The following is a 22740-nucleotide window of genomic DNA, read 5'->3' as shown; positions in this document are numbered from 1 at the left end:
AGCATTTTTCACCAATCAGGTTTTTACAGGAATCCAAATGGTGTTCCTGTTGTGCATAATAAAATCAGTACGCCCTTTTTGCTTTATACTGTGTTTATTAACATTTTGGTTAATTGCCTTTCAATTTTGATCATGCACCGTGTGCTCAGAAACTTAGGATGTTGTAATGTTTGATAAATCAATCTTACCCGCCAGTTCCCACCTGGAAAACATCACTATAAGATTCAAGATTTCACTTTTGTTCGCTTATAACCTAATTCTACAGTAACTTTAATTCATGATTAGTTTTGTTTGTGATAATTATCATATTATCATATTATTATAATAATATTTGTAAAAACGGAACAATTTAATCAAGAGCTGATCAATGTCCTTTATCTTAACTGAAAAATATTTGTGGTTGAAAACAGCAAATTTTTTCATTCAGCATTTTGTGCGTGCACGCGTCTTTTGCTGCGAATTAGTGTTTGTTAGTACACGCGCCTACTATTACCTTCAACACGTAAATTGGTATCACTATGTTCAAAAATTAACATTCCACACTTCCATGAGATGCTATGTGCAGGACGCGTTGATTACTACAATTGCCTTTTCCAATTTTGAAGCAGATTCGCTTACACCGTGTACAATGCACTCGTACATAACTCACAGGTTGATGCTACAGTATGTACATAGTTCGGCAACTGTTCATAGAATCAGTCACATACTAGAAAGACCTTCTTGCTGTTTTAGCCGGTGTTTGAAAGCACGAGCGCTGTACTAGCGATGCCTGGTTTAAACTATCAGTTGCATAATTTGTATAAGCTGAGGCTTCAAGCAAGGTTATATTATATGAATCTAATCTCTAGTATCAGAAAAAGATTCAAGAGATTTGAAAGACGTACAGTTTTCTAATTAAAAAACAATATTGGTAAATGATAAATTTACCTTTGTTTTAAGCGGTTGCAAGATACGTTTTAGATCATGTCCCTTAGCGAATTTTTCAGCTACATTGCCTCTCAATTCTACACTGGAAAAGGCGACCATCTGGGTAAGAAGGAACTAGTAACAATTCAGAAATGTGACCATCCCGAATTGGGCCGTGTGGCTGTGAAGGTTTTTGCCAGCCAACCAACTGCAGCTACGGACGATCCTTCCCTGAAGGATGAAGATGGTTTTGAAAGGTTTTAGTTAATATTTTACAAATTTGAGAACTACTTTAGTTTTTTAGCTTTTTCGTAGGTACATTAAATGATGTTTTCGTCAGGCTTCTGGTGGTGGTAAATATTTAGAGACGGAAAAGTACTGGCGAATTATTAAAAACCTTTATCTTTGAGTGATTTAAAAACTAAATAACGTTGAGTGATTGTTATATAAAGCGCGCAATAACTTTCAATCTCCTTTATTTACTACTATTATTATTATTATTATTATTATCTATAAAGATGAAGCAAGAGAACCTTGGCATTAAATTTAAACTTGGCATTATTCTAGAGCGCTTGCTCAAGCTGAAAAGCTTAAGACGGTCGGCCATGAAAATATCATTGCTTTCTACGGTGTGACAAGCTGGCCTGGCTTTTTCGGTATCGTACTTGAGCTTGCTGAATGTGGAAATCTGGAATCCTTTTTGCGTTCGGAAAGTTTATGTCGTGAAATTCCATGGTGGCTGAGACTACGAATGCTTTTAGATTTATTCAAAGCATTGCAATATTTGCACAATTACAGTGAAACCATTTCAATCGCGCATGGTGGTGTGAAGTCCAGCAACATCTTACTAACACATGATTTGATCGTTAAGTTAGGACCCATACGGCGGGGAATACTCCCGAAAAGGAATTGCGATGATGACGATTCGAACCGTAATAATTTGGACTTCTTACAACTTCCTAAGTTTGAGAAAGTCCAAGACATTTATAGGTTTGTTTTACGTTCAAACGATCACTTTTGTTACAGTTTCTAATTCAAATTTTTATTTTTGCAGTGCTTTCCAAGTAGCCTATGAAATCATCACCCGTTGTGTTATAACTCCAACACAATTTGGGAGCCTAATAGCTTTTAACTACCCATTTCTCAACTTCACCCGACTTAAAGAGGAAATCCCGGACGACTCCTTTGATATTCTCTTTTTCAACAAGCTGACAGATGTTATGTTGAAATTCATTCGTGGACACCTTGTGGATGCGAACGCAAATGATGGTAGGTGATACTGGTTGGCAGAAAAAAATATCACGTTCACCAATAATCGTAACTATCTTTGTATTTTGTTAATGCTTTTTCTCAGCATGGTGCTAATCTGAAAAACTTTTTCAGTTGTGGAAATTTTAAGCCCAAGAGAAATCGATTTATATGGACCAAAGCAACGTGAAGTAGCATCTGCTCTCTCAAAAATGATTACTCTCCGTCAACGAAAGTCTGTATCTAAAAGAGGGACCCTCGTGGATGTTTTCCGTTCACAACCAAATGGTAGCAATATTGTGAAGCATAATATTATCTTGGCGTATTATTTTAAATTATTTCTTTACAACTCAGCGCAAGATGCAACTGAAACAAAACGCCGAAAAAAAATGGTTTACTTTGGAAGCGAGGACTTTCCTTCTACGTCTGTGGCAAAAAGTATTTCCTGTAGCAGCGGCTTTTCTCAAGAAACACTGAATCGTGCCAGTTCTGAAAGTAAACGTTCATTCGAAAGCCATAATTCAAATGCAAAACATTTGTCTATAGCCTAATTTTTATAAAAACTAATAATAATAAAATAAAAATTTAAAATAAATCAAGAAAATAATATAAATGAAAATTAACAAGAGCAGCAGTAGGGTATTAACAAAAACTGAAATCGATTGTTGTCTTGTAAATATAAAATGCGAAATAATATTTTCGTTTTAAATTCTGTAGGCACGGTGGAAAAAGAATACATTCCACCTCCATTAACTGCATTGGCGGGAGAATGTCATGATTATTTGGGTAAAATTAAAATATTTTCATAGTTTATTCCTTGTAGTACGTTTGCCTCATTAACGTTCGCAATTAAAGCCGTTGCGTCTGCTAAAGGTTTTTCTTTAACATAGCTTAACTAGCAGTTTTGCAGGATGTGAACTGGGTTACGTCGTCAAAAAGAACAGATGCTGGTTGCCCCCTGTTGCAATACAGTACGTCAACGAAACTTACGCAGTAAGCACAGAAATTATTTCTATCCTGATTCTTTGAAAACCCGATTTTACGATTGCTTTTGCTTCTGACAGATAGTTGGCAAAAAGGGTGGTACAATCCAGTTTCTGGACGGCTATATCAAGATCCCCGAAGGAGCTTTACAGGACACACGTGAATTTCTGTTTATGATGCTGTATGGGAGAGAACATTCCAAGGTTTTGCATTATCCACTGTTTGACACTTTCATCATAATACTGCATTCTAATCTTTATAAGCGAGGACTTTTTTATATACAGACACCTGGTGTTCAAGTTCTCACCCCAACTGTGGGCTGTGTTCCATCTCATAATTTTCGGAAGGAAATAACCGTGGCTCTTCCAATGTGTTATTTTCTGGACTCACCTCTGCCTATTACAGTAGGTCGCTCGACATATTTTACGCCATATATAGCTTAGAAGTTTATCTTTTGCTTTTCCGCTATAGTCACAAACAAGTACAAACGGCAGAGAGTGGTATGATTTGGAGGTTATCATGCACACCTACTCACAATTCCTAGCTTTTAAAACTTCTTCTTTATCTTGGTAAGTGTACGATTTTCTTTTTTCTTTTCTGGAATTATTGTAAGTTTCGATCTTATTGTCTGTGTCTGTGTTTGTGGAGGGTTGACGCGGTCGTTGTTTTGATGCGTTGTCCAGGCTAAGAGGAGTTAACACATTGGGAAGAAATAAGAGCTCTTTCACCAAACTACTCACCTACAAGTGTTACCGTCCTCCAAATCAATCACCCGTTCCCTATTTCATCTGGGAATTTCGTGATGAAGTCATGGATCATACTGCTTCGTTGAAAGAGTATGAAGGTTTCAGCGGTCTTTTGATATTCAGGTTGTCAAGATTTTTGTAAAAGTTGTTATTAATTTTATACATTTCCAAAATGCTTACAAAATTTACTGTTATATTTTTCAAAAATGTTTAATTCAAGAAAATCACTAAAAACAACTTTTAATATAACGAAATATTTTGTGTAGACCTGGTGAATCTCTTAAGCTTAAGTTGTCAAGTCCAAGAAGCATCGTCGAACCAGTTGAAAAGACTGTGTCGGGCGATGTTATATTTGAACAAGGACTTCTCCTGCGAGAAACTTTCCGTATTTCGACGAAAAACATGAACCTCAACAATGAAGCTGAAATGTTTACTTACGAACTAACACGTGTGACTAAGGGAAAACTTTACCTGTCAAAATCCTTTCCTTTCCCCGCCCCCTTATCCTCACGTGAGTAGTTGTGTTATCATGGATTATAGTTCACTGTGTATTTACATATGGCTTTGTGTACGGGAATCGGTGTTTTCAGTGATGGATGGCCTCGTCAATAACTGGCGATTTTTCTTTGTAAAAAATGGTGTTAACATTTGATGCTGACACTTGACGTTCGAAGCATAATTTTTGAAAAACTCATCCTAGTTTTACGCAGGCCGCTTGCGACAAATCACACCTGCCCCTTGCTCAATTACTACATGCTCCAGACGTGAATCTCCTGCTGATAGAGGCACTGGGTGCAAAAGACCGCTTGCTCGGAGAATCTCTAACTTCTTTCGTTCTAAAGCGGAATAAACGATCCTTTGTGAGGATTGCAAAGTTACTGAACTTGCTTTCAACTGATGGTTTCAAAAATAGTAGGAAACGTTAGCATACAAGTGCTGCATTTTCATATTGTGCATATACTTCATCTCACTTGTAAATCCAGTGAAATTATTTTCATTGTCTGTAATTGTTCTGCGCATACCAGTGGGGTTCTATGGAGGTCATGCTTGCAAACCATCTGAAAACAATGTTTTATTTTATCTGTCTTATGACCATTTTTATAAAAATGATCTTTAAATTTGTGTGAATTTTTTAAATGTCAGAATATTTTTCAAATGTGTTTTAGCCGTGTATATAAAGTTGTGCATAGAATATTTGTGTATTCTAATTAACAAAATATGTATTTACAAAACTTAACACGCGCAAATGCCGACGTCAATCAATGTTTGTTTTAAGCATTTTTACTACGTGAAATCTGGTGTAACACCAACTGTTGATAACATTTCAAAAAACAAACTTATGCTTTCACATGTAGAAGCAATCGTTTGCAATTATGTTGCAGTATGGATATTGAACATTTAAAAAAAACTTGTTCTGTACCATTTTTATCACTTATTGTTGACGTTCGTTTGAATTGAGTATGAATGATGTGTAAATAAAAGATTGATGCTTGCACAATTGTTCTACGTAACTGGTTACTTGCAGGAGTATAGGCCAATTACCGAAACAAACAACAAAGGGATTGAACCTTACCAGTACAGTCAATCATATACATCTACAATTCTATGCATTGTTGCTGGATTCTGGTTGGTTTTTCGTTCTTGAAAATGGACGAACCTGTCTCATATTTCGTACGTGGTACTCACTACGCCGAGTATCACACACTGACATCACACTTTCAGACTCGGGTACTCATGAACGACAGTCCGAAGTTCAGGTTCTCATGAGCTTTCACGCTTTCTCCATAGTTTCACCTCCGGCTGGGTTGCCTGTTTTTTTTTAGTTCAGATTGGCCAAATTCCAGTAGTATAATTAGAGCTAGTTAACCATGAGAAATTTTGATTTAAGCGGGAAGGGTAGGCCTATTGGTACCGAAACCGGGCCTGTATCGCAAAGCTCATTGTAGGTACGTATTTTCAATATAGTTTTATGCCTCTATTTATGTGCTTCGGTAGTAACTACAGACGTCAACAGGTAAGAAATTAAGTTTTATTTGTCACAGACAAGCCTATAATTGTAACACACCCTCTTTGCATAATTTTTGTGTAGTAATGAACTAACGGAGTAATTAATATTCGATGGTCAAAAACGATTAATTAGTAAACACATACCTAAAAGTATTTGTGATTTTCCGTAAGAAGTGCCAGCGGCATTCTCCGCGCCTTGAGGTAATGACACGAAGACGTGTAGCGGTATGTGTACTTAACGTGAATTATTTATCATGTAATGTATTTTGTAAGTTACGCTCTTGTAACCGATTCTGCATTTACACAGGCCGTATGTTTTTTCAACTTCGCTAAATGTAAACGCATAGTTAACCGTAAAAGATTTATACTGTGCTGATAAATATAAAAAATTAACAAACTGGCAGTAAGCATCTTTATGAAACTTCATCATTTTTTCCTGTTGATTGTTTGTGATCATGTTCCACGTTATGTTTAGCTATAAAAATGTTAGCATTGTATTGGTTTCGTTCCCCCCACTCAATTTCGAATGCCAGGCTGTCTTTCCACATTCACGGTGAGCCGCGACACCATCAGTAAAATCCGTAAAATTATTAAACAGCCCCGCGCCTCAAAACCAAACCGACCTCCTTAAATCACTTATCAGCGGCTTTCATAGAATACAAAAGGTGAGATTTTAAGCTATTGATAAGATAAGGTCGCTTAACAACGAGTACTATTAAAGAGTTAACAGTAGTAGACTAGTAGAGAATTATTTTTTATTACACCATTAAAAATGGTATAATATAAGATACTATAAATAACACGTGACATACTTTCGTTACATATTTATCAGTTCAGCAAAACTAGGATGCATGCTTTAGCTTGTTATGCAGTAGCTAAGCATTTCTTTCTTTTCTTCAGAAAACATGAACTTGCAACTCCGACAGTAGTCATAAATGATGGTGAGGTCATACGAAAGCAAAAAACGTAAAAGAGACGGAAGAGTTGTTACGGTGGAGTACAAAGAAAACGTAGTAAATTCAGGCTAACGCATTCATCAATCTGTGACCGTTTTGAGCACCGGTAATTTTTACAAGTCGAAGGTTCTGTTGTTTTTCTTCCAGATCCCGTCTTTTGGAGTTCGCTTTTTTGGCCAATGATTTTCCAAACAAACGCTTGCAGCTGGCTTACAAACTTGACCAATCAGAACAAGATAGGCTAATTTCTTGTCCTACTTCTGCTGTTTCTGCATTTTTTGTCTGATCGATTTGATTACGTTTTCATATTCCCGTGGGTATATCCTCCTGGAATTTATGAAGAGGCTTGAATTCTTCGCTTTTGTTTTTACTGAGCATTTTTAAGCAAAATGAAACGTTTATGCTTTTCTTTTTCTTTGAAAAAATTAACGCATGTTTATGTTTGATCTTTAAAGCAAAAGTGGAAGGAAGACTGTTTTGTAACAACAACTACAAACTCCGATAAGTAAAGCCTGGTTACCCGCGGCTGCTATTTATTGACCTAGTCACTATTCATTATTTCTGTTGACATGTTTATCACACTCACTGTAAATCGTTTTATATGCTTTGTATATGTGTGTTATAGTCGCTTTCTCGCGATTGCTTTTATGGATTTACTAACATAGGACGGTGAAGTTAATCATCATTAGAATTGACAATATTTTTACTTGATTCTTGCGCTTCACGCTTCTGCGTGATGCTGCGGGCGGGCGGGCAACGTTAATTACCCTTGTCTTACATTCTTTTGGTTGCATTTTCTTTCACAGTAGATTGCAAATTTATCTTGGGCCTGTGTCAGTGTTGATACTAAGACCTAGGTTATGTAAAACTTATTTTTAACTGATACTCAGTATTAAGCTTCTTGTCTTTTACGGTGTGTTAGTAGGCCTGTACTGTACCTTTTTGACTTGATTTATATTATATCAGGCAAAAAGTGATTTTTTCAATCTAATATATGATCTGTTGGACATTTGCTATTAGTACTATGACATGATAAAACATGATAAATATGATATGATATGATGTTGAAATTTTTTAAGCGTATGCACTAATTTACAAGTTAGCACAATGTCAGTGCATATACCACTACCACCACATTACCAAGAAGCGAGTACTAGCTACAGGAAAATATTCAACCGGAGTATTTCTGACGGTTCCAAGCGAAGAGTCAAAGAAGACCCATGGAGTTTTCCCGATCGTTTTCCGTTTCCGGAAGACTTCGACGACGATTCAGGTGTCATTTTTATTTTTGTTTATTTCGGCAAAATTTGATGTTCTGTTATTATCGCTTCTGTAAAGCAGGTTGTACCATTATTAAACAAATAGCTGTAGTCGTGATTGCTACTATGTTTTTAGTTAAAAATATTTCAATTCTTTTTATAAAAATTTGTGAATTGGATATAAATGCAGAGCAGGAACTAAAATGTTTTATTTTTATTTTTTGTTCAAATAATTGCATTAAAGTAATGTTTACCATAGGTACAGAAAAACCAAAAATCGAAGAAGAAAATTATCTTAAAGCATTGGGAGGACTATTTCCTTGTGAAGCCGGTTGCATTTTCTCTACTTTTGTAGTTTATATCTCTGTGTTCTAAATTAATGTATTTCTTCAAAGTATTTTTATTGTTTTGTTTAGTAGGATGCGTATGAATGCGTCATTGTTTTATTGAAATTGATAATACAGGTATATACCTTAGCTTTGATCTCGTTATACTAGTTTATACTTCTAGAAATGATTGTTCGTTTGCTCTTGTGATAGATTGTTAAAACAAAGTGAAATTTTGGAGTCGCTTACTACATATAGTAGTACTATACTACAGCTGCTTTATACTAATTTCTTAACTTGCAACCGACATATGTTGTATGAATGTAAATCGCTTAAATCAATACTCTGAAGTTGTACTATACCTATATACTCTATACTAAACAGTAGATATGTTTATAAAAGCTTTTTGCTTCAACTTATATATATCTTTTTTGACGAACTTGCTTGGGTTACTACAAACAATTTCAAATACCGAAGTAGGAGAATTTATTGCAACCATTTTAGTTCATGAAATTCAATCTTTGGCGTCGCCTATTGCAGCTGTTTTAAACTAATTGTATTTTGTGCAGACAACAAATATGTCGAATCATCGTCGATTGAGAGGTGCTGGTCAACCTCCATTGATATACAATTCGCTTACGAAAAATGTGCGGTATGTGTATCAAAGATCTATTATACCATAATTGATTCTATCGTATTAGTTATATTTATCTTTATTACAGATCATTGGTATAAATGGAGGTTGTGTCAGCTTTGGTGGATGCAAGGTCATCATTCTAAAAAATGCTTTGAAAAGCACCTGCGAGTTTAAGTTCACGTTGTTTCATGGAAAGGTTCGGAATTACCACTTATACTTGTTTGTTGTTATATTGTACTTATTACCAGTTATATTGTAGGGAGATGCTCAATCTTACAGATTTACTGCATATACTGCATTCACTATATTGCACACTTACTTCAACATTCATTTTCAACATTTTGAATACAATAGTACGTGGTTTTAAAATTTGGTCGTTTCTTTGCAAATAGAGCCCTGATGAGCTAGTCCTTACGCCAGCATTGCATTGTGTTCCAGCGATAAAAATTCGAAAGCCAATAATCGTGCAGCTTCCAACATGTTATGTTCTAAAAGAGGATATTTCAGTTAGAGTAAGTTTCACAAAAAGAGAACTTTTTGTTTCTAATTTTCGAAATGCGTATAAACCAGAAAGCTGTGTTTTAGCCACAATTCAGTCAGAATGGAAAAACATGGAAGGCCGGGTCGACGTCTTTAGAAAAACCATTATCTGGACAACATCGTGCAATTACAAATCAGGTTTCAGTGTCGAAGAAAATAAAAACTTATTGTTTCAATTTTGCAACACTGCATATCCAACATCATTCTATATTACAGCTGCCTACAGGATCGTCAGGTAACGATGATGGTCATATTGATAACGGAGGTCCTCCACCTATAACTTTTGCCTTGGAATCTTTATCTTGGTTAGTTCATTTTTTATATAAAAAATGTTACAAGCACATTGTGGAATACCGTGCTTGTCCATGGGAATGGGATTCCCACGGGAATCCCATGGGAAATGTCCCATGGGATGGGATGGGATGGAACAGCACGAATTGCAATTCCCATGGCATTGAAAATTTGCTAAATGAGCACAGTGACTCGGAATATGAGTACCAATGATAATAAATTGTCATAGATAGACAACTTTTCTGAACTTTAAAGTTAACAAAGTCAATAAATTTTGTCGTTTTGTATCTCTCTTTGTACATGTAGTCAATTCTAATAGACATTAGACTTAAATTTCCATAAATTTAATAACATTTATGGAATTGTATTTTGATGGGATGGCATGGGATGGGATGGGATGGGATGGGATGGGACAGGCATGAATTGCTATGGGATAGGATGAGATGGGACAGAAAAAAATGTCCCATGGACAAGCCTGGGAATACGCAAACATATCAAGAAATTTTGAATGTTTCAGGTTTCGAGTTGATAGCGCTGATATAAAGCAATTCCATTCACTTTTTAAGCGCATGGTCTTAATATTTTACATTCATCCAAACGTCATGTCCTTTCCAACATACACTTGGGAACTTCGCGATGCCGTCATTGATGCTAATGATTTATTGAACGAAAGAGAATGTGTCAGAAACCACATAACCATCAGGTTTTGAAAGTAATAGAGGTGTAACCAACAATTTTACCACTTGGTTTAATACGTTGGCAAACTACTTGGTTACAAGAGACTGGTAGTTCTGCTGGTTGTATTGTGTAGAATGGTTGTATTTGTGAAGAAAGGCGGAATAAAACAAAATGTTTTTAAGGTCAGGAGAAGATTTGGAAGTGGTATTTTCTCATCCTAATGCCAAAGTGAAACCTTTGAAAACCAGCATTAAAAGCAAGGATGTTTTTGCGCAAGGATTTTGTTTGCGGGAAAAATTCCTAATTTTAAAAGAAGACGCACTTGACCTTTCGGGCTGCAAATGCACGATAACATTCGTGTCTAGAAATAACAATGTTCGTGTAATGAATATTGATTTTTTATGTGATATCTTTCTAGGTGAGTTTTGTTTGTTTGAGCTTAATGCGTAGATATATTAATATTTGTAAATATATTTCATGTTATAACATTACCGTACGTCTTCTTTCACGACACAAAATGAAAGTTCACTAAATGAAAGTTTCATGTTTTCAGTCGAGCCGCCTGTCTTCAGAATTGGGAGAGTTTTTGAAACAGTGGAAAGAAGAAGAAGAAGAAGAAGAAGAACAATATTGGAGTTAGTTCGAAACCTGCTTGGATTTTGAACGCAAAATTTCAATGTGTGCCCTCCCGACCCAAACCATTACCTGTAAAATTATGCAATCAGATAGATTGCAAAATCTGTTTATGAGAAATGAGTGTTGTCAACTTTTGTGTAAATAAACCTGTTAACTGTAATCAAAGCAACGGTTGAATATTAGCTATACAGGATTTGAGTTTTAATGTTTGGTAATATTATCTACTAAGTCAGACGTGCATTAAAAAAAAGAAATAAACAATCTATTTCATAACTATAACAAGAGAACAGCGTTTGTCTCATCACTTAAATTGTTCTAAAAAATACATCTTGGATAAAACTAGATCGCTTTTAAAATTTTTGCAGTTTTGCTCACAATAAATGAATTTAAATCATTTTAGTATACATTGATAAGTCATCTTCATCACTATAAAATGTGGGTACAGAATTATTTTTTCGAAAAAATTTGAATAACTGTTTCTCAATAAATCTAAACAGTTTGTTTATGGTTTTTCTATAATAAAGTGGCGTTTGATAATGGGGTTTCTGGCAGGTTTTTCAAATGAAAAATCTTAACAAGTCACTCCCATTATATGAGTTACATTTAAGGCAATGTTTTTCACTGTATTGACATTTATCTAATTGGCCTTGTTTGCTTGCACCGAATGCAATATTTTGGTAATAGGTTTATCTGGCCACCAAATATTCCATAAAAATCCTTTGTTGTTATAACAAATCTATCTAAAATGTATTTGAAAGCATCTATGTACTGTCACTATCGTCTGTGGCGGTTTATCTCGCAAGGTATACGACAACGTTTGTGAAAGTTCACTAAACGCACCGTAGCTCAATCAACCTTTTATGTTGGTTTGGTTGCAGACTTCCCATGTATCCAACCATTGAATGTAGTATTTCACGTATTTTTGCAAGTACTGATCGTTGTGAAAGAGTAATTTGATTATTTTCGTTCAGTCATTTTTTTGTAAACATAAAATATCAGCTTTGTTTAGGCATGATCGCGATTGTTTAAACATTATGTTTAAGTACAAATTTTATAATTATTCCTGCAGAAAATGAAAATATAAATTTAAAAAACAATGACAAGCACATCGCATCTTAATGTCTAAAACAATTCCTTGAGCATAAAAAAGGTATCTAAACGTTGTGAAGGCAATACTTCAACCGTTACAACGTAGGTACTTGAGTTAATAGTAATATGTAGAATTTCATATATTTGTTTCATATGTACGGTAAAGCAGCACTTTGCTTTTCTCACTATCTTTACTTCTCAAGTTGAAAATTAAATGGTAAACAGGTGTAGACTTATGCTTGAGGTTTGCTTTCTTCGCTTTTGTTTTCACTAAACATTTTACAGCAAAATTTAACGTTTAATACTTTTCTTTTTAACTGCAAAAGTTACACATTTTTATCTTTGATCTTTGAAGTTAAAGTTTACGGAAGACTGTTTTGCAACAACAACTCATTGTAAGCCTTGTATATGTGTATTAATTACAGTTTTTTTCTCGTGATTACTTAAATGCAAAAAAATAACTCAGAATAGTGAAGTTAATCATCATTAGAATTGATAATCTTTTTGTTTGATTCTAGCGCTACACGCTTCTGTGTGATTCTGCACTCTGCTGACGGGCCACGTTAATTACGTTTTTCTTACATTCTTTGAATTTCATTCGCAGTAGGTTGCAAGTTTGTCTTTCGCGTGTTTCAGTATAGATACAAAGACCTAGGTTGTGTAACACTTACATAGCAATAAAGTTGTTTTTTGTAATTTTTCGATCCTTATATTTACAATAGTAATGCACATAATCTTCGAAGTATTGAAACTTCGTATAATCTTATTTAATGAGATTAATTCGGTGTAGTTAAATGTTTGCGTTTGTACTCGGTAGTAGCACATGTTCTTTTACAGCTGTAGTAAGCTTCTAATCTTTCATGATGTGCAAGTAGGCCTGTACTGTAGGGTAATGGTCTTTTTTATAGTTGTATGTTATTAGGCAAAAGTAAATCTTTCAATCTGTGTTTTGAATTCTTTTGACATTTGTTATTACTAGTATTCTGATAAATGCCAAGTGTGTAATAGATTTAACCAAAGGTTTTTTTGAATCAATTTAAACTGAGAATCAATACGGTAAACACACTGATTTCTTTTTAAGCTTATGCACTATTTTACAAGTTAGTACAACGCGAAGAACATTCAGAAAATATTTGTTAAGATTTTCTTTTTTCATTTTAAAGGACAACCTTGATAAATGTTTCGTAAATTACTAATTTGATTAAACGATGTCGACAGGCAAACTGCTCAGCACGAATGTTTACAGTATTTTCAATGATAGAGCCAAGAATGATTTGTGGAATTTTCCCAAACTTCTTCCGGCAGATTTCTACAACGTGTCGGGTATTATTATTGTAAAGCCAAAAGAAAAAGTTCACTTACATTCGTTCTTGTCAATTTTTTTAACATTGCTAAACACAAACCTGTATAGTCTTAGTTTGTTTTTATAAAATTTATTTATAAACAATTTTGCATAGGTCGAAAATGCCGAGTAGCAACTAAAGCGGTTCCTATTTTTCAAGTAATTGAATTAAACTGAAGTTCAGTATTTGTACACTAGAGCCAGAAAAAAACGAACAAGAATCTTTTGAATCATTGGGAGGAATATTTCCACACGAAAAAGGTGAAACTTAAGCTGGTTGCAATTTTCGTCTACTCTTAATCTGTCTTGTAATTTGCTTCTCTGCCTTCTAGTTAGTATTTCTTAGAAATGTATTTTTAGAAATATATTTAGTAGTACAGTTACAAAAGTGTGATAGCTTTACAGAAATTAATAAGATATATCTCAGTTTAGTTCTCGGTATTGCAGTTTCTATTTCTACAAATGATTGTTCTCTTGATCTTGTGAGTGATTTGTCATAAAATTCAATCTCTGGCGTCGCCTATTACAGCTTTTTAAAACTAATTGTATTTTGTGCAGACAAGAAACATGTCGAATCATCGTCGATCGAAAGATGCTGGTCAACCTCCATAAAAATACAATTCGCTTACGAAAAATGCGCGGTATGTGTATGATAAATCCATTATACCATAAAAGATCTTAAGGTATTTCTTATATTTATTGTTGTTACAGATCATTGGTATAAATGGAGGTTGTGTCAGCTTTGGTGGATGCAAGGTCAGCTTTCCAAAAAATGCTTTGGAAAGCACCTACGAGTTTAAGTTCACGTTGTTTTATGGAAAGGTTTGTAATTACCACTTATACTTACTGTGTGCTTTTGTATTGTACTAATTACCAATTATATTGTAGGGAGATGCTCAATCTTACAGATTTACTGCATTATATTGTATACTTACGCCAACTAGTTTTTAACATTTTGAATACAATAGTACGTGGTTTTAAAATTTGGTCGATTCTTTGCAAATAGAGCCCTGATGAGCTGGTCCTTACGCCAGCATTGCATTGTGTTCCAGCAAGCGAATTTCGAAAGCCATTAGTTGTGCAGTTTCCAACATGTTATGTTCCCGAAAAGGAAACTTCAGTTAAAGTGAGTTTTAAAAATGACGAATTTATTGTTTTAATTTTAGCAATGTGTATAAACCAGAATGGTGTGTTTCAGCCACATGTAAGTCAGAATGGAAAAACATGGCAAGCCGCGCCGGCATCTTCAGGAAAACCAGTGTCTCCAGTAGATGGCGCATCTTCACACCAGGTTTCAGTGTGGAAGAAAATAAAAACTTATTTTTTCCATTTTTCACCAGTGCATATCCAATATCTTTTGATATTGCAGGGACGTAGGTTATGGTATAGTTCCCAAAGGAATGTTTCGGGAATACCAGATAACGCTTATAGACATGGTGATGAAGGCCCTAGACCTATGAATTTTCTCGTGAATTCTTTATCTTGGTTAAGTGACTTGTTATATAAATAATGTTTTATGAGCATGGTTGAGTAAGTAAACAAATCTAGAAATATTAAATTTTGCAGGCTTCGAGTTGATTGCTTTGTTCCAGGGCAATTCAATTTGCTGGTGAAACACATGCTCTTAATTTGTTACCGTCATCGGTGCGCCTCGACTTCCCCATCCGACCTTCCAGAATATACTTGGGAACTTCGTGATGAAGTCATGGATTCTAATGATTTAGTGAACAACGAAAAATGTTTCAGAGAAAATCTAACCATAAGGTTTCGAAACTACAGAGGAGTAACCAATAATTTTACCACTTGGCTTAAGACGTTGGCAAACCAGTTGATTAAAAGAGACTAGCAGTTTACAGTTATTTGTGTAAAAAGGTAGAATAAAACAAAATGTTTTTAAGGTCAGGAAAAGATTTGGAGGTAACCTTTACGCATTACAAAGCAAAAATAAAACCTGATAAGATAAACATTGAAAGTGAGGATGTTTTTAAGCAAGGATTTTTTTTGCGGCAAAATTTCCAAATTGAGAAAAACCTACTCGACCCTGACATGTGCACATGCATGATAAAATATGTGCCGACAAAAAGCATTATTGCGCCAACTTGCACTTATATCGAGAACATCATCCCAGGTGAGTTTTTGTTAAATTTTGCGAACAACTATTGATTTTTTGATTGGTTGTGGTTAATAGTACTACGTGGTTATCTTTCGAAGCTATTTTATGCATAATATTTATCATAACATTTCATAAAACACTATAGTACACTTGCTTTCACGACAAAATAGAGTGAGTTGCATATATTCTATTAGTTCGCTATGTTTAGTCAACTGGCATACTTCAGATACTGCTCCAACGTTTGAGAAAAAGGAAAAAATGGATGAAAAATCTTTATGGGGCATCGTACGAAGCTGGCTTCCATTTTACCGGTAAACAAAAAATTCCAATATGTATCAAACCAAACCATTACTTGCAAAAGTAAGCTGCTGGATTGATTTAAAAGTCTCTTCAAAAAATTTATGTGTTTTAAACCTTTTCTATGTTAAACTGTTAACTGTAATCAAACCAACGGTAATTTATTATTTATGCATGATTCGCCTTTACAGGTTTTTGTAATATTGGTCCACCATCAAACTGTACTGAATACAAAACAATGTTATAAATAAACGATCCATTGTCACATCACCAAATACAACTACTCTGATGACCAAACAGCGTTTTCACTTTCGTTCAGAAATTAGCTCCTGGATAATTGGTGTATTTCATATAAAGTATCTCTTGTAAAGCATGAATTTAAATCCTGGTAAATTAATTTAATTATTTATTTATCAAGATTTATTGGAAAAGTTTTTTTGAGCGTGATGCATCCACAAGTTTTTATTTGGTTGTTCAATTATATACTTTTATCTGTGTTACATTTAAGGTATTGGCATCCTACCAATTGCTGTTAATGCGCTGTTTTAGTAAGAGTACGTATGTTTAAAGCTCGAAATATTTTAATTTGTACACAATATGCTACAATTTCAATAAATAATATTTATATGTACTCAACGGAAGGGTATTATAAATTACCACAATTAAGCTTGGGAATGGCTAAACCATTTTCACTGAAAGACTCGCAAAGAAATCGGTACCGGTGTAGTCTACTGAATAGAATTTGATTTTACGAATTTGCATTTCTGAGTGATTTTGCTTGTAAGTTTATTCATTTCAATCAAGAAATTGTGTGTTTTGTGAGTTTTTTTTTGGATTCTACCTGTTGGTGTGTTGCATATAAAAAGGTTTTGGCTTCAAATGAGTAGAGTATTATGATTTATGTTGGAACCAGCAAAAAGTAGAATTTTCAAAGTGTGGGATCAGGACAATTACACAATAGAATTTGGGGTTACATGTCTTTAAGGTTAAATGACTTTAAATTAGGTCTTATGACTTTGAGTGTGGTCACGGGGTCATGTGGTCACGTTACGTTTAAGGGTTAAAATGAGTATGAAAATTTGAAAATAATAATCTTTAAAAAAGTTTAACATGAAAAATTACAGATATTTTTCTAAACTTTCATATCCAGAATCATTATAGTCTTGTTGAATAAGAATGATTTTATTAAATTCTCTTGCCTCATCGTGAATTGGAGTATCAAGATATGGAATTTCAATCGCATCGCATCAATCGCACGACCAGCTTATGTAGGCATGAGTATCCTAGAACTTTCGAAAACATTGACGTAGGATTTGTATTATAACAAAATCAAAGAGAAATATGGTTACAAAGCAAAACTCTTATACATAGACGCAGATTCATTACAATACAATATCGAAACAGAAGTAGTATTCAAATATTTCGGGGTGGACAAAGAAAAGCCTGATTTTAGAAATTATACTTTTAAATTAGATTTTTATGATTCAAAAAACAAGAAAAGTAATTGCTAAAATGAAAAATGAAATTGGTGGTATTCCTATTGTAGAATTCGTCAAAAATGTATAGGTATTTATCAAATAATGAAGAAAGAAGCAAGAAGCAAAAGATAAGATGTAAAAAGTATTAAACAACAAAGTAACAAAGCAACAACAGCAGCAACAACAGCAGCAACAATAACAGCAACGACAACAGAAAATATTAAGCAACAAAAATATTAAACATCAAAACTATGTAAATACTCTGAAAAGTGAAAAATAAATGTTTTATTAAATAAAAACAATTAGTTGTGGATACGATTATATGGTTATGAATATAACGCACAGCGTCATTTAGATGAAAGACTTCCAAAATGTTGTCAAAATCATGAAATTGACTCTGTTGATGGAATGCTATCATGTAAAAGTTGCACTTTAGTGAACATAGACCTGAAATTGTTTGTCGTCAGATTGATTATAATTGAAACAATGTCATTAACTTTAAAATGTTTATGATAGAACAAAGCACGTTTGAAAGAAACTGCTCATTGCACTTATTCCAGATCAAATGGAAATATTTATGAAGGTTTGGATTTTTTTTTGATTTGTATTTTTTTATTAATAAAACTTTAAACGTTATTGGAACTGATAAACAACTTTCACGTGAAATTATTTAAATATATGAAAAATGAAATTCGATTTAGGGTGAATTCTTAAGTTTTAGCACATACAGTAGCTAGATTTTGACGTGACGTAATAAACACCGGGATAACAGCGTGACATTAATTAACCGCAACTACTTCAGTCAGTTCTACACGACTATTATATTCTTGGTAAAGGCCTATGTTGTTATGAACATAGGTTTGTGAAGGTTTATTTAAACGCATCTTGAATCGATCAATCTTGTATTGATTTTTTTGGAGACTTAACCTATTTATCTACACGAGTTGAATCCAACATTTTCCGTAATTTGTAATTTTAATAGTAATTTTACAAGTATTGATCAAATTTTACAAGTATTGTTTCTGCAAGATTACTTTGTTTATTTTTCATTTTTGGCCAAACAATAATAAATATACTTCTGAAACAGAAGTTGCAAAATGCATCACACAAATTTGCCTAATATAATATATGTTTACTCAAAATACAGAATACAGAATACAATACAATACAATAGGCCTTTATAATTTCTTGAAACCAAGTAAGCTTTACTTCCACCGGTTCACTTCACTTAGCCGTCACTTGGTTCAAGGATGGGGGTGGATGATGACCGTGAATCGTCTGAAAATTAAAATAATAATTTCCATGCAAATCCGTGGGATATCCATGGTTGCACATCAGAATTTAAAAAGTTTTAGAGATTTGCAAGCGAACTTTAATAGTAAATTAAAAACCCAGATTCTAAAAACTTACTATCCGTGCTATTTGCAGAAAAGGAAAGTTTTTCACTGCAAGCAAGTTTTTTGTTCCACAAAATTTTGTAGGAAAAATTCTCAATTTGTGAACGTTTCACGTGCTCCAAAAGGTAAAAATTTTCCCGCAGAAAAAATCCCTGCTCAAAAATGTCGTTGGCCTTAACACTCTTTGTGATTGGTTTGATGATATTGTTCGGACTTTCCAACTTTACTTTCAAGGTTCCTTTTGCCCTTTACAGTAGAAGAAAAATGATTAAAACCCTACAATATGAACGATGTTCACTTATTACAGCTATGTTTACTTTAGGAAGTAATATTATATAAATATGTAAATAAATGTGAAGGTTACTTTGTCTGTCAAAAATATTAAGATTGTTGTTATATAGTTTTCAAATACAAACTCGACATCAAATGTTATTTGGTAGCCGGCTCTTTGCAACAACATTTTATCAGAATGGATAACGTCATCACGAAGTTCCCAGGTGAAGTGTGGTTTAGCTCTTTCATCTCCTGGGTGGCGGTAGCACAAAAATATCATCCGCTTTTTACAGACATGAAATATTTTGGCACTTGCAATGACCGCCCGAAAACTAGAAAGAATTGATTAGCAAAGGAATAATTTTAAATATTTGCTCACCGTGACAAAACTTTTAAAGGTGCACTATTTATACGGTAACAACTAAATACTAACAGAGATAAAGATTTAACTTCAAACGTTATAAAAGGAATGCCAGGTCGACAATCTTCACTTTTCAAATTTTCCCATACTCTTCCGTATCGGCTTCTTTGTGGCTAAAAGGCATATTGCTTATATGTTTAAATGTGTAAATGGTAAGTAATAACGGATGGTATTTTTCCTGTTAAGTTACTGTGATACTTACTGTGAATGAAACTAAAGTTTCTCGAACATAACATGTTGGAAGTAGTATTGTTACTGGCTTCTCAAATTCATGAGCTGGGAAGCAATCTAAGGTTGGTGTGACAACATGACCATGATCCTAGTGCAAAAAAAAACAAGGACAATCTTGAGAAACTTATGACTGCCATTATTTATGACTTATGACTTATGACAACAATTAAAAACGATTCCAACCGTCCTATCTAAAACCTTAACACGTTCTCTTCCGTAAAGTAACATGAACTTGAACTCATAGGTCTTCCTCAAGGCTCCTCTTGGAATTGTGATCGTGCATGGGCCAACTCTGATTTCATCCCCTTTCTCTCCTACGATCTACATCAAAACAGTACTTCACGAAAACGATAAACGAATTTTAAAGTAGTGCAAATGAATACCGCGCAGGTTTCGTATACAAGTCGTATTGCTACTGGAGGAGACCACCACCGTGCTTCCGAAATTTTTTCCAGTTCTTTCGCTGCAAAACCAAAGTTCCATTTTGAAAAAATATTTTAAAATTTTTGTTTGCTTTTAATTAAATTATAAAGTGGAAAATGGCATATTACTAATATAATGCAAATAGTAAATGAATTTCAGAACTTGTTACCTTTGTTGAAGTATTTCCCTCCTAACGCGTTGAGCTCATTACTTTCAATTTTCTTTATTTTTTGTTTTTTATTTGCTTTGCATTCAATACCTATAGAAAAATTTATTAAGTAATTAGGTTGTTTAGAAAATTGGGTGCTTGAAAACAATAAAATACAAATCGTTTTCGTACGGTCTAAAGTAAAACAAAACGTATGAACATTGTCATAACAGAAAATTTTAAAAACTAAAGTTGATAACCAATCAGTAATACTGTAATAACTAATCAATAATACTCGAATGTTGTTCGTTTTGTTTCACCGCTCGAATCCTGAAAAAAGATCAGCATATAAGCGTTTTGAAATATCTAGCAAATATAACAGAAGATTGGAAACATCAATATTTAAAAAGTAAAATTGAAAATCCAATACTTACAAACATAAATCTTTAGTCGTAAATCTTATGTAGTCATTTTCAGGATGGATTTTTAATTTCATGAAATGTTCCCACTTTATTCCATGATAGCTTCGTTGCATCTAAAATATATGCTGCTTACTTAACTATCGGCGAAAGTAGAGTGGTTATTTTCGTTTTGGCAACTTACATTCACTGTAAATGACCTGTCATGATCATGGAATGCTGGAAGCGTTACGGTTACTGACTCCAAAAAACTATGTGCTGGCATGCAATCTAAAGTTGGTGTAACAACACGCTCTTCAGGGCTCTTATGCAAAAGAAGAAGAAGTTAGTCTAGAAAGTCTAAAAGATTAGTTTAAAATAATTTAGTTAGAAGTTAGCTAGTTCATTTCAACCTTGAAACGCGCTTTTCCATAAAGTAACATGAACTTGAACTCATAGGGAGTTAGTAAAGCTTCTTTTGGAATTGAGACCGTGCATGGGCCAATTTTGAATTCTCCTCCTCTGGAACTCACGATCTACATCAAAATAATGCATCACAAAAACGACAAAGAAATTTTAAAGCAGTCAAATGAATACCGCGCAGGTTTCGTATACAAGTCGTATTGCTACTGGAGGAAACCAACATCGTCCTTCCGAAATTTTTTCTACTTTTTTTTCTGCAAAGCGAAATAATGAATTTAGAAAATTATTCATTTTTTTAAATTGGAAATCTTTATGATTTCCTTGACATTAAGATAAAGTTAAATAACACAATACGCTTCCAAATTATGTAAAAATATGCAGCAAATAGCTAAAATACAATAAACTTTGTTCACTTCTCTTGCAAAAGTATTTTCCTCCCAAAGCATCCAGCGTCTCAATTTCATTTTCTGTTATTTTTAATATTTTGATTAATAATAAGCAGGGTCATTTTAACTATCACGGAAACTGCTAATACGGCATTAAGGACTATGCGAAGTTGCTCAGAGTAAACAGCAAAAGCTTGTTTGTGCGTTTGTCGACAATCGTAAAACCAAAATTAATTTTTGACGTTTTACCAAACAGCTGATTTAAGTATTTTGTTCAAATTAACCTTCATCGGAAGAACTTTCTATCATCATAGTAACGGGCAGAAAGGTGCAATGTTGAAACACAAACGAAAAGTTTATCGCTGACGTTTTCTGTAAAGTAAAAACAAATTTTAACAAAACTGATTTTAGTTCAACTGCACGTTTGCATTGTTACGTTTTGGTCAATGCATGTTTCATGTAACTCCTGTCACATCGCAGAAAAAATGCAATCTCCAAGGGAGACTTAGTTAATGACTTCGACGAAAAAAGAACAAGTAACTAAAACTAAATAAAACAAACTACTCAATGTAAAGATAATTTCTGGAGCCCAATGTACAATCATTCACATGCAAACGGCTGTACCGTAGACAAGGAAGGTCTAAGATCTACAACAATTACATAAGAGGTCTCTTCAACATATAAACTATTCAACACTCAAACCTAAATGACCGCGCGTGCAGGGAAGTACAACGGAGGACAAACTAGAAAACGAAAATAAACTAAACGAGTTCAGCCCGCGGCATCTTTGAAACGTGGGGAATGTTAAACTGCTACGAAGTACATCTAACTAAAATGACCTCTTAATTATACCCTCAAAAGTGAGCAACATAAACTGAAAATAAGAATGGAAGCAATCAAATAGACAAAGTTTAAAAAACTGTACGAACATTATGAATTAATAGATACATTCATGGAACACATTGCTTTCCCTAAAATGTTTGATAAAATGCACATAATGCATTAAAATGCAATAAAATTCCATAATGATTACTTTGAAATAAATTTCTAAGAGCCAATTAGCCCATTTGGTAAAAGTGATTGCAAAATTCGGTCAACTTAAAAAAA

The 22740-nt window shown here is 33.9% G+C and overlaps 4 protein-coding genes across 7 annotated transcripts; 3 read left to right on the top strand and 1 right to left on the bottom strand.

The window, feature by feature from the left end:
• Positions 1–681: 681 nt before the first annotated feature.
• LOC143453369 (uncharacterized) lies at positions 682–5382 on the top strand. Its single transcript, XM_076954685.1, has 13 exons — positions 682–1163; positions 1474–1896; positions 1961–2175; positions 2290–2442; positions 2509–2649; positions 2872–2940; positions 3065–3147; positions 3219–3341; positions 3423–3542; positions 3610–3707; positions 3822–4007; positions 4151–4395; positions 4595–5382. Exons 1-13 carry the CDS (start codon positions 964–966, stop codon positions 4732–4734), a joined length of 2196 nt encoding a protein of 731 aa, XP_076810800.1. The 5' UTR covers positions 682–963; the 3' UTR covers positions 4735–5382.
• A 2439-nt stretch (positions 5383–7821) lies between these two features.
• On the top strand, positions 7822–11365 carry LOC143452464 (uncharacterized). Its single transcript, XM_076953456.1, has 10 exons — positions 7822–8120; positions 8366–8437; positions 9002–9084; positions 9155–9265; positions 9462–9581; positions 9655–9747; positions 9826–9914; positions 10418–10603; positions 10761–10996; positions 11132–11365. The coding sequence occupies exons 1-10, from the start codon at positions 7955–7957 to the stop codon at positions 11239–11241; spliced, it is 1266 nt and encodes a 421-aa protein (XP_076809571.1). The 5' UTR covers positions 7822–7954; the 3' UTR covers positions 11242–11365.
• Positions 11366–13470: 2105 nt separating this feature from the next.
• Positions 13471–16929, top strand: LOC143452255 (uncharacterized). Of its 4 annotated transcripts, XM_076953147.1 has the most exons (12): positions 13471–13626; positions 13844–13906; positions 14204–14286; positions 14357–14467; positions 14652–14771; positions 14844–14936; positions 15015–15130; positions 15212–15409; positions 15544–15562; positions 15635–15773; positions 15967–16069; positions 16247–16929. In XM_076953147.1, the coding sequence occupies exons 1-12, from the start codon at positions 13512–13514 to the stop codon at positions 16254–16256; spliced, it is 1170 nt and encodes a 389-aa protein (XP_076809262.1). In that variant the 5' UTR covers positions 13471–13511; the 3' UTR covers positions 16257–16929. The 4 variants fall into 4 exon arrangements, with proteins under 4 accessions (XP_076809262.1, XP_076809263.1, XP_076809260.1 ...); XM_076953148.1 differs by having other exon boundaries at positions 15015–15081; positions 15238–15409; positions 15544–15773; XM_076953145.1 differs by having other exon boundaries at positions 15544–15773; positions 15985–16069.
• A 1626-nt stretch (positions 16930–18555) lies between these two features.
• On the bottom strand, positions 18556–22321 carry LOC143452194 (uncharacterized). Its single transcript, XM_076953063.1, has 16 exons — positions 22258–22321; positions 21918–22005; positions 21661–21714; positions 21422–21501; positions 21238–21360; positions 21030–21149; positions 20861–20961; positions 20722–20756; positions 20448–20537; positions 20239–20318; positions 20054–20176; positions 19827–19943; positions 19637–19737; positions 19347–19535; positions 18944–19176; positions 18556–18811 (listed from the first exon to the last, which is right to left on the bottom strand). The coding sequence occupies exons 2-16, from the start codon at positions 21943–21945 to the stop codon at positions 18762–18764; spliced, it is 1524 nt and encodes a 507-aa protein (XP_076809178.1). The 5' UTR covers positions 21946–22005; positions 22258–22321; the 3' UTR covers positions 18556–18761.
• Positions 22322–22740: the final 419 nt, after the last annotated feature.

This window comes from Clavelina lepadiformis, chromosome 4 (genome assembly GCF_947623445.1).
Source record: "Clavelina lepadiformis chromosome 4, kaClaLepa1.1, whole genome shotgun sequence".
NCBI lineage: Eukaryota > Metazoa > Chordata > Ascidiacea > Aplousobranchia > Clavelinidae > Clavelina > Clavelina lepadiformis.
This window is presented reverse-complemented; position numbering and strand designations above follow the sequence as displayed.

Coding starts and splice junctions, on each gene's coding strand:
- LOC143452255 (XM_076953144.1), top strand. CDS start 13,512: ATGTCGACAGGCAAACTGCTCAGCACGAATGTTTACAGTATTTTCAAT. Junction 14,468..14,651: donor TCACGTTGTTTTATGGAAAG/GTTTGTAATTAC, acceptor CTTTGCAAATAG/AGCCCTGATGAGCTGGTCCT. Junction 15,774..15,966: donor TATCGAGAACATCATCCCAG/GTGAGTTTTTGT, acceptor CGCTATGTTTAG/TCAACTGGCATACTTCAGAT.
- LOC143452464 (XM_076953456.1), top strand. CDS start 7,955: ATGTCAGTGCATATACCACTACCACCACATTACCAAGAAGCGAGTACT. Junction 8,438..9,001: donor ACTATTTCCTTGTGAAGCCG/GTTGCATTTTCT, acceptor TATTTTGTGCAG/ACAACAAATATGTCGAATCA. Junction 9,748..9,825: donor ATCGTGCAATTACAAATCAG/GTTTCAGTGTCG, acceptor TCTATATTACAG/CTGCCTACAGGATCGTCAGG.
- LOC143452194 (XM_076953063.1), bottom strand. CDS start 21,945: ATGATGATAGAAAGTTCTTCCGATGAAG. Junction 20,962..21,029: donor ACAGGTCATTTACAGTGAAT/GTAAGTTGCCAA, acceptor CATATATTTTAG/ATGCAACGAAGCTATCATGG. Junction 19,944..20,053: donor ACGGAAGAGAACGTGTTAAG/GTTTTAGATAGG, acceptor TTTTTGCACTAG/GATCATGGTCATGTTGTCAC.
- LOC143453369 (XM_076954685.1), top strand. CDS start 964: ATGTCCCTTAGCGAATTTTTCAGCTACATTGCCTCTCAATTCTACACT. Junction 3,543..3,609: donor ACTCACCTCTGCCTATTACA/GTAGGTCGCTCG, acceptor TTTCCGCTATAG/TCACAAACAAGTACAAACGG. Junction 3,708..3,821: donor AAAACTTCTTCTTTATCTTG/GTAAGTGTACGA, acceptor TGCGTTGTCCAG/GCTAAGAGGAGTTAACACAT.